Source organism: Lithobates pipiens, unplaced genomic scaffold, assembly GCF_037356315.1.
Source record: "Lithobates pipiens isolate NorthernLeopardFrog02 unplaced genomic scaffold, aLitPip1_a1.2 Scaffold_16, whole genome shotgun sequence".
Taxonomy (NCBI): domain Eukaryota; kingdom Metazoa; phylum Chordata; class Amphibia; order Anura; family Ranidae; genus Lithobates; species Lithobates pipiens.
The window spans coordinates 638,932,716-638,945,810 of NW_027507748.1; the positions used below are offsets into that span (position 1 = coordinate 638,932,716).

Consider the following 13,095-nt stretch of genomic DNA (forward strand, 5'->3'; position numbering starts at 1 on the left):
GAATTGCATACACACGATCGGAATTTCCGATCGAAAGTTTTTCCATTGGGAAAATTGAGAACATGCTATACATTTTTGGCTGGCGGAAATTCGGACAGCTAAATTCCGATGGAGCATACACACGGTCGCATTTTCCGATGAAAAGCTCTCATCTGTTTTTTTCTGGCCGGAATTCCGATCGCGTTTACGCGGCATAAGAATATCAGTAGTATATTAAGTACCAGTATATGTACAGTGCCTTGCAAAAGTATTCGGCCCCCTTGAACTTTTCAACCTTTTGCTACATTTCAGGCTTCAAACATAAAGATATAAAATTTAAATTTTTTGTGAAGAATCACCAACAAGTGGGACACAATTGTGAAGTGGAACGAAATCTATTGGATAATTTAAACTTTTTTAGCAAATAAAAAACTAAAAGTGGTGCCTGCAAAATTATTCGGCCTCTTTACTTTCAGTGCAGCAAACTCACTCCAGAAGTTCAGCGAGGATCTCTGAATGATCCAATGTTGTCCTAAATGACTGATGGTGATAAATAGAATCCACCTGTGTGTAATCAAGTCTCTGTATAAATGCACCTGCTCTGTGATAGTCTCAGGGTTCTGTTGAAAGCGCAGAGAGCATCATGAAGACCAAGGAACACACCAGGCAGGTCCGTAATACTGTTGTTGAGAAGTTTAAAGCCGGATTTGGATACAAAAAGATTTCCCAAGCTTTAAACATCCCAAGGAGCACTGTGAAAGCGATCATTTTGAAATGGAAGGAGTATCAGACCACTGCAAATCTACCAAGACCTCGCCGCCCCTCTAAACTTTCAGCTCAGACAAGGAGAAGACTGATCAGAGATGCAGCCAAGAGGCCCATGATCACTGTGGATGAACTGCAGAGAACTACAGCTGAGGTGGGAGAGTCTGTCCATAGGACAACAATCAGTCGTACACTGCACAAATCTGGCCTTTATGGAAGAGTGACAAGAAGAAAGCCATTTCTCAAAGATATCCATAAAAAGTCTCGTCTAAAGTTTGTCACAAGCCACCTGGGAGACACACCAAACATGTGGAAGAAGGTGCTCTGGTCAGATGAAATCAAAATCAAACTTTTTGCCCACAATGCAAAACGATATGTTTGGCGTAAAAGCAACACAGCTCATCACCCTCAACACACCATCCCCACTGTCAAACATGGTGGTGGCAGCATCATGGTTTGGGCCTGCTTTTCTTCAGCAGGGACAGGGAAGATGGTTAAAATTGAGGGGAACATGGATGCAGCCAAATACAGGACCATTCTGGGTGAAAACCTGTTGGAGTCTGCAAAATATCCGAAACGGACGGAGATTTATCTTCCAACAAGACAATGATCCCAAACATACAGCAAAATCTACAAAGGAATGGTTCACAAATAAACATATCCAGGTGTTAGAATGGCCAAGTCAAAGTCCAGACCTGAATCCAATCGAGAATCTGTGGAAAGAGCTGAAAACTGCTGTTCACAAACACTCTCCATCCAACCTCACTGAGCTCGAGCTGTTTTGCAAGGAAGAATGGGCAAGAATTTCAGTCTCTTGATGTGCAAAACTGATAGAGACATACCCCAAGCGACTTGCAGCTGTAATCGCAGCAAAAGGTGTCTCTACAAAGTATTAACGCAAGGGGGCCGAATAATTTTGCACGCCCCACTTTTCTTTTTTTTATTAGTTAAAAAAGTTTCAAAAATCCAATAGATTTCGTTCCACTTCACAATTGTGTCCCACTTGTTGGTGATTCTTCACAAAAAATAAAAATTTTATATCTTTATGTTTGAAGCCCGAAATGTGGCAAAAGGTTGAAAAGTTCAAGGGGGGCGAATGCTTTCGCAAGGCACTTTTGATAACCGTTTGACACACCATATAATGCCTAATGTTTATAATCACAAAATAAAAATAATATGTCATTTAGGTCATTATTCTACAGGGTGTGATCTTCCTTCAGCAATCAATCATAGGAAGTTTTAGTTGTACAGTAATCCAAAGTGAAAATCAGATAAATGGGAATACTGCAATGCAATCACTCAACGTCACAAATGTTTCAATGAAATTCTCTTTGTAAAATCAATTGCATTCAATTCCCTGTTCTATCGACAAAGTTACATAAAAATATAATTCTATATGATTCTGGTGAAAAAAACGAATTGAATGCGACCATATTGGTTTTTTTTCGTCACATTAACCACTTGACCACTGGGCACTTAAACACCCTTAATAACCAGACCAATTTTCAGCTTTCGGTGCTCTCACATTTTGAATGACAATTACTCAGTCATGCAACACTGGACCTATATGAAATTTTTGTCCTTTTTTTCACACAAATGGAGCTTTCTTTTGGTGGTATTTAATCACCGCTGGGTTTTTTATTTTTTGTGCTATAAAAGAAAAAATACAGAAAATTCTGTAAAAAAATGAATTTTTCTTCATTTCTGTTATAAAATTTAGCAGATTAGTAATTTTTTCTTCATAAATTTTGGCCAAAATTTATACCACTACATATCTTTGGTAAAAAATAAGTACAAATTGGTGGATATTATTTGGTCTTTGTGAAAGTTATAGAGTCCACAAGCTGTGGTGCCAATATCTGAAAATTGATCACACCTGAAGTACTGACGGCCTATTTCAATTCTTGAGACCCTAACATGCCAGAAAAGTACAAATACCCCCCAAATGACCCCTTTTTGGAAAGAAGACATTCCAAGGTATTTAGTAAGAGGCATGATGAGTTTTTTGAAGTTGTCATTTTTTCCCACAATTCTTTTTTTTCTTTTTTTTTTCACAAAATTGTCATATTATCAGTTTAATTCTCACACAGCATATGCATACCACAAATTACACCCCAAAACACATTCTGCTATTACTCCCGTGTACGGCGATACCACATGTGTGAGACTTTTACACAGTGCGGCCACATACAGAGGCCCAACATGCAGGGAGCGCCATCAGGCGTTCTGGAGCACCCAGGACAATTCTGACATTTCTCTCCTACATGTAAAAATCATAATTTATTTGCTAGAAAATTACATCGAATCCCAAAACATTATATATGTATTTTTAGCAAACACCCTGGAGAATACAATGGTGGTCGTTTCAACTTTTTATCTCGCACGGTATTTGCGCAGCAATTTTTCGAATGCTTTTTTTTGGAAAAAAAACTGTTTTGTGCTTAAAAAAAACAAAAACAAAGTAAAGTTAGCCCAATTTTTCCATAATGTGAAAGATGAAGTTACACCGAGTAAATCGATACCTAACATGTCACTCTTCAAAATTGCACAGGCTCGTGGAATGGCGCCAAACGTCGCTACTTAAAAATCCCCATAGGCGACGATTTAATTTTTTTTTTACTGGTTATATGTTTTGAGTTACAGAGGAGGTCTAGGGCTAGAATTATTGCTCTCGCTCCAACGTACGCAGCGATACCTCACATGTGTGGTTTGAACACCGTTTTCATATGTGGGCGGGACTTACGTATGCGTTCGCTTCTGCATGCGAGCACATGGGGACAGGGGCGCTTTAAAAAAAAAAATTATTGTTCATTTTACTTTATTTATTTTAGTTTGACATTTTTTTCCCCAAAAATAAATTTTTTGATCACTTTTATTCCTATTACAAGGAATGTAAACATCCCTTGTAATAGGAATATGGCATGACAGGTCCTCTTTACAGTGAGATGTGGGGTCAATAAGACCCCGCATCTCACCTCTAAGCTGGGAAGCCTGAAAAAAAAAAAAAAAGATTCTGGGTTTGATAGTATTGGCGAGTCGGTAGAAGCACCGGAGGGCGGCGGGAGGGGTGTCTATGGCTGGGTATTGCAGGGTATCACTGACTATGGCTGGGTATATCAGAGTATGGCTGGGTATCTCAGAGTATGGCGTTGCAGAGTATTGCGTTGCAGAGCATTGCGTTGCAGAGCATTGCAGGATATTGGAGGGTGTTGCAGAGCATTGCAGAGTGTTTCACGGTATTGGCGGGTGTTGCAGAGCATTGCAGAGTGTTGCAGAGCATTGCAGAGTGTTGCAGGGTATTGGCGGGTGTTGCAGAGCGTTGCAGGGTATTGCAGAGTATTGCAGGGTAATGCAGAGTATTGCAGAGTATTGCAGGCTTTTGCAGGGTATTGCAGGGTATTGCAGGGTATTGCAGGGTATTGCAGGGTAATTGCAGGGTAATGCAGAGTAATGCAGGGTAATGCAGAGTAATGCAGAGTAATGCAGAGTAATGCAGAGTAATGCAGGGTATTGCAGAGTAATGCAGAGTAATGGCAGGGTATTGCAGAGTATTTGCAGGGAATTGAGGGGTTAATTTTCGGTGAGCAGCGATGTGGGCACTGCAGATGCAGCCCACATCGCTGCTGACACCGATCTCTTCCCCCTCCGGTGTTCCGATCGGTACAGAGAGGGGGAGGGAGGAACCGGCGTCATAACATGACGCCGGTTTGTTTACAAGTGATCACTCCGTCGCAAGAGCGGAATTCTGGGAGGACGTCATATGACGGCCTCCCACAGTTAAGAAACCGCCCTGAAGCCGTCATTCGGCTATAGGGCGGTTATTAAGTGGTTAAAGATTATTTTGAAGCAAGTGATTGAAAAAGTTGAGTCTGTTTATTGTTATGTGTATGGGCAGCATAACATTTTTTTTTTTAAGTTAGGATTAAAGCTAAACTCTATATATATAAAAGTACACAAATATATACTCTATATATATAAAAGTACACAAATGAATGCAACTTTATATTCATTATCACTTTTTTTTTTCTGTTAATGCAAGCAGAGCTCAGACTGGGTGATGGGGAAGCAGCAATCAGGTGTGCTGCAGTGTAAGGAGCATACTGATAGGAGTAGAAAGCAGAGTGACAGGGAGAAGCACTCATCAGTCTGCTGCTTCCCCGCTGTCCAGTTATAAGGTGGGAATAGGAAGGAGACCTCTATTTTTTTTGTTAACTGCAGCAGGAAAAACAGAGCTGTGCTATGGGGCAGAGTTGTGTGAATCTCAGAACTGGATGAATAGAAATATAAATCCTGTCCTGTATGTATGTAATCTGTGTCTTTAGCTTGTTGCCTGAAGTTTAGCTTTAACTGATAACAGGATAATTTTTTTTCTGAACATACAGTAAACTGATTCTTCATAGAGTACCTTTAGAAGTAATCTATGGACAGTGGCTGAGCATGTTTGGCTCTTACATTTTCTGTCTCATTTTGTTTTTATTGAATAAACTGTATAAAACACAATTACAAGTGCATGTCATTTTTTAGCCACACAGAGGCATACAACAAAGGAAGCAACATTTTCACATTTAGGGCTGGTTCAGACTGGTGTGACGCGGGGACCCTGCGAATCAACTGTGGGTTCCCGCATCGCACCCGGAACGCATGGCAGTTCACACTGCCATATGCGAACTGCTGGGGACTGTCATTATATGTTAACGACATCCCCGTTTCAGCTCGCATTTCCCACTGCGAACTGACAGTTTGGACATGAATCGGATCGCATATGTGTGAACACACATGCGGTCCGATTCTGGTCCGAACAGAAAAAAGGGTCCTGTGTGTGTTTGCACTGAATGCGGTGCGATATCAGCCATACTATCTGTATGTCTGACATCGCACCCGCACAGACATCGCATGTAATGTGAACAGCAGTGCGCTGCAAATTACATGCGATGTCTTCCATTGCAATAGTGTGAACCGTCCCTGAAGAATATATAAGAAACTGGTCACCTATAAACTCCATCACCCTGCATTGGTGGTCCTCTTTAGTCTCTGCATGACAGCCTTTAGTATTTTTGGAATTTATTTAAAAAATGGCATAACACAAAAAGTTGTAATTAAAGTGGCATTCGACCCTAAAGCAAACATTTTTAAGCTTACAAATTCTTAAATGTGATGGCTGTACTAGTTTTTTTTTTTTTTTTTTTTTTTTTTTTTTAAGGTGTTCTTTCTTCTATTTTCACCTGGTGACCTGGATAGTAAATATGTTGTTTTTCAAAAGAACAAGCTATCTTGCAATTGCAGGGATGAGACAAACAATTTACTACTGACAGGGGAGCGTCCAATAATTTGTTTTATTTATTTATGGAAATCCTTTGTCCTAAAAAGAAAAAAACTGATTGCTGTAACTGCTTATAAAGTATTGGCTGGAGTTTCGCTTCAATTTTGTAGTGTGTTTAAGGCTGGGTTCACACTAGTGCGAATTGAATGCGGTTTTCTCTGCATCCAATTCGCACAGCAGGAGATTGTGACTGGCTCTCTATGAAGCCGGTTCACATATCTCTGCAGTGGCTCTGGGGTGATTTCTGGTGTCTTTTGGTCTGTTTCAGGTACGAATTCAGCCAAAAATTCGGGCTGAAATGTGACCTGAAACGGTAAACGAGGACGCACCGGACTCCTGCTGTGAGCAGCATGCAGCTCATATGTGAACCCAGACTAATGCCATGTACTTGCCGTCGGCAGCAAAGGTCCGACGGAATGAATCCGCCGGACAATTCGACCGTGCGTGGGCTTCATCGGACCTTTTGCTGTTGAAAAATCAGACGGACTTTAAATTTAGAACATATTACAAATCTTTTCGACGGACTTGAGTCTGGTGGAAAAATCAGTTCGCCTGTATGCTAATCCGACAGATGAAAACCAACGCTAGGGCAGCTATTGGCTACTGGCTATGAACTTCCTTATTCTAGTCCGGTCGTACGACATCACGTTCAAATCCGTCGGACTTTGGTGTGATTGTGTGGCCAAGTCTGTTCGTTCGGAAAGTCCGTCAGAACTCTGCTGAAAAGTCAGTCGGGAAGACCGTCGGACCTAGTCTGCTGGAAAATCCGGTCGTGTGTAAGCGGCATAAGGCTTAGTTCACAGTGGAACCGGCTGCGGATTGCACAGGAGCGCTGTGCGTCCCTGTTCCCTATGCCTGAATTTGGCCCTGAAATGGAGCCAAAGACGCACAGTGCAGTGCTCTCCGCAGCCGCAACGGAGATATGTGAACCGGCTCCATAGAGAGCCAGTCACATTCTCCTGCTATGTGAATTGTATGCGGAGAAACTCTCCTCTAATTCGTATAGGTGTGAACACGGCCTAAATGTTCTACTGCATATTACACTCCTCTCCCCCAAGACTGGCAATGCTGTTGGTCAAAGATGCCCCCTGTGCTCCTTGATCCAGAATGTAGGCACTTGAATACAGGAGGTGTGTTACTGGCGAGATCACCAGGTGAAAATAGAGGGGGGGAAAAGAGCCTTAGGCCCCTTTCACATGGGCTGTCTGAGCAGGTCCTCCTGTCAGTTTTTCAGGCGGACCAGGTGGGACCTTGCACTCTGCCCTATGGAGCGGCAGATGTCAGCTGTGACATGTCCACTGACAGCTGCCGCTATCCATGCCGATCCTACCCGCAAAATCCAGATGGATAGTGGTCCTGTCTTCCATCCGTCTGTCGGATAGGATGAAAACAGACTGGCGGTCCATTTTTACCTGATTTCCCCATAGGAGAGAATGGGACTGTGTCCATTTCCGCTCTGCACAGTGACGGAGGTGGACCTGTCACCTGCCTGCTCAGCGGGGATCAGTGGGGAAGAGATCCCGCCAAACGGAGGCGCCTGTGTGAAAGGGGCCTAAGGGCTTATGCAAACAGGCACATTTCTCCTTACAGTATATAAACATTGATATATTTTGGTGCCTGGAAGCCCCTGGTGCTGCGGATAGCTGTCCATAGACATTATTGGTTATGGTTGTACGCAGTTACATGCGACTGTAACATCTGTACATGTTACAGTGGCACATCGCAAGTGGCGCATATGTACAGACATTACCTGCGTACAGCCGCCCACAACCATTCATGTCTTTGGGCGCATGCATGCAACACTGTGGCCTCCTGGGCACCAAAATATATTGGTTTTTTTATAAGAGGAGGAATGTGCCCATATGTATGAACCCCTATAGTAGTAATAGCTTTTCAACTTTTATCTGTTTTTTTTTTTTTTTTTACTATTTATTCTTTATTCCTTATTTTCTTCAATACAAAATAGAAAAATAAACATTAAAATCACATATTTATCCATTGCATCTACTTTTCCAGCATTATAAACCATATCCTCAAGGTTCCCCCCCCCCCCCCCCCCTCCAGTACTTATACTTTATAAATATACACCCCTATTTAACCACTTGCTTACTGGACACTTAATCCCCCCCTACGGATCAGACCAATTTTCAGCTTTCAGCTCTGTCGCACTTTGAATGACAATTGCGTGGTTATGCTACACTGTACCCAAATGAAATTGTTATCATTTTTTTCACACAAATGGAGCTTTCTTTTGGTGGTATTTAATCACAGCTGGGGTTTTTATTTTTTGCTAAACAAACAAAAATAGACACATTTAAAAAAACAAAACAAACATGTTTAAGAGTTTGTTATAAAATGTTGAAAACGGGTAATTTTTCTCCTTCATTGATATTCGCTGATGAGGCTGCATTGATGGGCACTGATAGGCGGCCCTTATGGGCACTGATGGGCTGCACTGATGGGCACAGATAAGGCGACACTGATGGGCAATGATAAGAAGGCACTGATGGACACTGATGTCACTGATGGGCACTGGTAGGTGGCACTGATGGCTGGCACTGTGGGCACTGGTAGGTGATATTGATAGGCAGCACTGGTGATGACACACTGGGTACTGATGGGTGGCACTGTGGGCACTGATGGGTGGTGTTGGTGGGCACTGATAGGTGGCGCTGGTGGGCACTGGTAGATGAGGCTAGTGGGCACAAAAGCTTCTCCATGATCGGGACCGATGTCCCTCTTGCAGCCGCTGGCAATCAGCTCTGTTTAGGTCACATGATCAGCTGTCATTGGCTGACAGCTGATCACGTGGTAAGGGGTCGGGATCAACCCCTTACTCAGATCTGTGATCAGGCAAGTCTCATAGACTCGCTGATCACAGAACGCCCCGCGCGCGCCCCGCAGGGAGGACATCCATGGATGGGCTCCCGGCAAATCAAGTCCGCACTGTAGCCGTCTTTCGGCTATAGCGTGAACGGCAAGTAGTTAACAGATGTTTTATTGCCTACTTCACTTCCATTGTTTTATTCCAACAATTACATCATTATCAAAATATGTTCAAACGTGACTATGTCAGCTATTCCCGAGTATAAATTATTAGGTTTACTATAACTAGTGCACAAAGAATCTGGTGCAGCTGTGAATAGTAACCAATCGGCTTTTAACTTCAGTTTGTTCAATTAGGCCCCTTTCACACTACTGCGACTTCAAAGACGCCTGATTTTACGGCTGCAATTTTGCCGTGATTTGCATTGCTTGTGTAACGCGCATCAAAGTTGGACAAAAGTAGTGCAGGGTCTAGTTTGAAGTCAGTACAACTTGAAGTTGCACTAATATGAATGGTTGTCATTGGAAATCATGAGGAGCGACTTGTCATGCGACTTTGCAGTCCCAAATTGTGGGACAAGTCGTACAAGTGTGAAAGGGACCTTAAGCTTTGACAATCAAACCTAGAAACTGATTAGTTATTATACAAGATTCTGTTTGTTCCATTCTTTTTAAATCTCCATGTATGTGTTTTGTGTTGTGGACACAAATTATCCAAGGTGCACAATTCAGTTTACTTCCAATTTATCCTGTTTTCAGGAGCTGAGCAGAATCCAGGAATGAGAACGGAGCCAGAAAGCATGCACATGCTGTCAGATCACACATATCATGAACAAATGGTCAGTATTGTAAATATTTGTAATGCAGCTTTGATGCATTTTGCAGAAATGCAAGGAATTTATTTAACATGGGTTCCTATGGAACACGTTCACATCAATGCATGTATGTGCCTCTGCATTTTTGGAAAGGGTCTGGGATTTTTTTCCCACAAAATGCAGCATTTTGCATATAATGGACTTCAATGGACCCATATCCAAAACGCAAGTACTGTGTTTCATCCTCAGCTGTCATCCCCGCTGACAGCTGAATGTAAAAATAAGAATTGCCAGCTAAAAAAAAATTGTGTAATAAAATAGCGTGGCCATCAGATGACATTATCCGGAGACCCTACCCCCTTGTGACTTCACCGCCTGGGTCATGATGGGTCCATGAAGTCACAAGGGGGCAGGGCCTCTGGATGATGTATTCCGATAGCCACACCCCATAGTTATCTAAGAAATGCTTAACATTGGCGCGTGCAGCATTGGTGGAGGGTTGTCAGTGGGAGTGGCAGCGAAGGAAGAAGGACACCTGACAAAGAAGGCAGGAGAAAGAAGTGGAAGAAGACCTTTTGTCAACTTTGACTCATTGGTTGTTAAGGACGTGGTGGCTGGCTGGCTTCACGGCTCCCTCCTTAGCAACCACCTATATACAGTGTAAAAAAATAAAAATTGCTGCAAAATCACTGTAAAAACTTGGCAAACACTGCAAAAAGCACTGCAGAAACGCTCAAAAGCAAAATGCATAGATGTGAATCAAGCCTTAGGCCTGATTCACACCTATGCATTTTTAGTGCATTTTGCAGATTTGCACCACTGTCCATTTAACATGGTTTCCTATGGGCCACATTCTGTAGTGCAAATCTGCAAAATGCAAAAAGCACTAAAAATGCACAGGTGTGAATCGGGCCTTAACACTGCTGTGAAATATTTTTTCCTAGAACCAAGAGTATGATGCAGCCGAAAATGATACAAGTTCAAAAAAGAAAAAAATTGCACCTTTGTATCATTAGCCCCAGTTACACTTGGGGCCGTTTTGCAGTTACCAACAGGAGACTCAACAGAGATCCATGCAAATAGGTGCAGACAGGAAGCACCTTTAAGAACAATGGGAGCCTGACAATGCCTGCATTTATTCGCCTTCATTTGCATGTACCATATTTTTCGGACTATAAGGCGCACCGGATTATAAGGCGCACTAGCAACGACCGGCTGATAAAATGGATATTTCCATATATAAGGCGCATCGGACTATAAGGCGCACCGGATTATAAGGCGCACTAGCAACGACCGGCTGATAAAATGGATATTTCCATATATATAAAGCGCATCGGACTATAAGGCGCACGGTCGATTTTGTGAGAAAATTTAGGCTTTTACGTGCGCCTTATAGTCCGAAGGTTTACGTCAAGATGACAGATACTGTTAACAAAGAACTCCAGCGATGTCAACAGGTCATATATAAGGCGCACCGGACTATAAGGCGCACGGTCGTTTTTGGGAGAAAATTTAGGCTTTTACGTGCGCCTTATAGTCCGAAAAATACGGTAATCACTGATGCAGTGTGAGTGTAGTGAGTAAAGCTAGGCTCACACAAGCCCGCACTGTGCTTTCTGGTTGTGGGTGCAGGAATCGCATCTGTTCCCCTCCCACCCGCAGCCAAATCGCGTTGCTCTTAGGAGACGCGTGGGGTTGTCATTCATTCTGAATGGCACCTCCACACATCTCAACGTGCTTTGCGGGTATGAGAACCACTGGAAAATCCCATGGTCAAAAAATTGGCCCATCCCTTTTTTTTTTTTGCGGAATCGCAGGCACAACAGCCCATTCATTTAAATGGTCTGCTGTGCCCACGCAAATGCGACCCGCAGAAGATGCAGAAGTGTGAAACTAGGGTAAAGCTTAGTACACTACACTATACACTAGTAGAATTTTGTTAGAAAATGTTTGTTTTCAGAACATTTGTTTGATTTTCTAGCCGTCAGTGAGGTCAAATTGACATTTGTTTTTAACCGCAATGACGAGAAAATTTGAAGATACAGGATGGAAAACTTTTTGGGAAAAAAACAGTGAATGTGGTTTTCTTTAGGAAAAATCCATTCATTCCAAAAACATGTTAAAAGTCAACGAAAATTAGAAGTACTTTTGAATGACATTTGTTAGGCCATTAAATTTACTAAGGCAAATTTTTCGCAGCAATGTTCGTACAAATCTTCAGAAATCTACTAATGTATGGCTGGTTTTATTTAGCCTCTTATTGGAAATCGCCTTATTAGCAGCTCATTGCTTTTAATTTGCTGAAAAGGAGATGCTTGCCAAAAGTACTCCAGTCTTTCAGGTTATGAAAATCTGCAATGTAAATTTTGTCTTTGAATTTTCTCACTGCTACTTCTTAATATTGGTATTGTGTTATTAATGTTTAGAAAGCACTAGAACCATCTCCAACTTTGCAGCAGCAAACGTAAGTTATATTATTTAAGTAACCAGAATTTATTAATACATGATGATCTTATTTGCAAGGACTGTTCCATAAAGAGGGGCAAATGGTGTAAATCGGTATTAAACTCAAAACAAAAATTTTATATTTTGCAGCTTACTAATCATTAGATGTGGTGGCTGAATTCATTTTCGTTTTTACGCTTTTTTTTTCTGTTTTCACCTGGTGGCCAGTTAGGCTTCATGTACACTGCTGCTGGTAAACAGGAGAAGTTGGGTGTTTTTTTCAGCTGCCCCTAAACTCTCCTCTATGTCGTCTTATCAGTACATGTACACAGGGGTGTTTACAGTAGTTTCTAGGCAGTTGAGTTTAGAGGCTTTTTTTGGAAAGCAAAAAAAGGTTCAGAAGCTGCGTTTAGAGGCACTTCAGTTTTAGTTATTTTGAAAAATAAAATTATAAATGTGTATATATATATATATATATATATATATATATATATATATATATATATAGATATAGATATAGATATAGATATAGATATAGATATAGATATAGATATAGAGATAGATAGATATATATATATATATGATATATTTATATTTTTTTAAATGCAAACATAGCAAAGCGCCACTAAATGTGGCAAAACGGACGTTTTAAACATGGGTTACTATATGTCAAGTTAAAGTGGAGTTCCACCTCAAAAAAAATTATTTATTAATGTGCTTAAAAAAATATAAAAAAAATTTGGAGAATTTTTTATTTTTTTTTACTCACCTCTAAATGCCTGTTGCTAGGGGGTCTCTCGTAGTCTGCCTCCTTCAGCGCCTGGGCTCCTGACGTCACTTTCCTTGGCGCAGGAAGGGAGAACAGCTCTGCCCTCTCCATCTAGGCGATCATCTGGGACATGTGACGGGTCCCACACGATTGCGCGGCCAGTCACGGCGCGCGGC

The 13,095-nt window shown here is 41.7% G+C and overlaps 1 protein-coding gene across 7 annotated transcripts in view; it reads left to right on the top strand.

Moving 5' to 3' along the window:
- The window catches only part of LOC143984009 (uncharacterized), a 204,637-nt gene that overhangs the window by 67,599 nt on the left and 123,943 nt on the right, over positions 1 to 13,095 (top strand). For all 7 annotated transcript variants that reach the window (XM_077484256.1, XM_077484255.1, XM_077484259.1 and 4 more), the window contains 2 exons: positions 9,650 to 9,729; positions 12,132 to 12,169. In XM_077484256.1, coding sequence (XP_077340382.1) covers positions 9,650 to 9,729; positions 12,132 to 12,169 — 118 coding nt within the window. The remainder of the gene's footprint in view (positions 1 to 9,649; positions 9,730 to 12,131; positions 12,170 to 13,095) is intronic.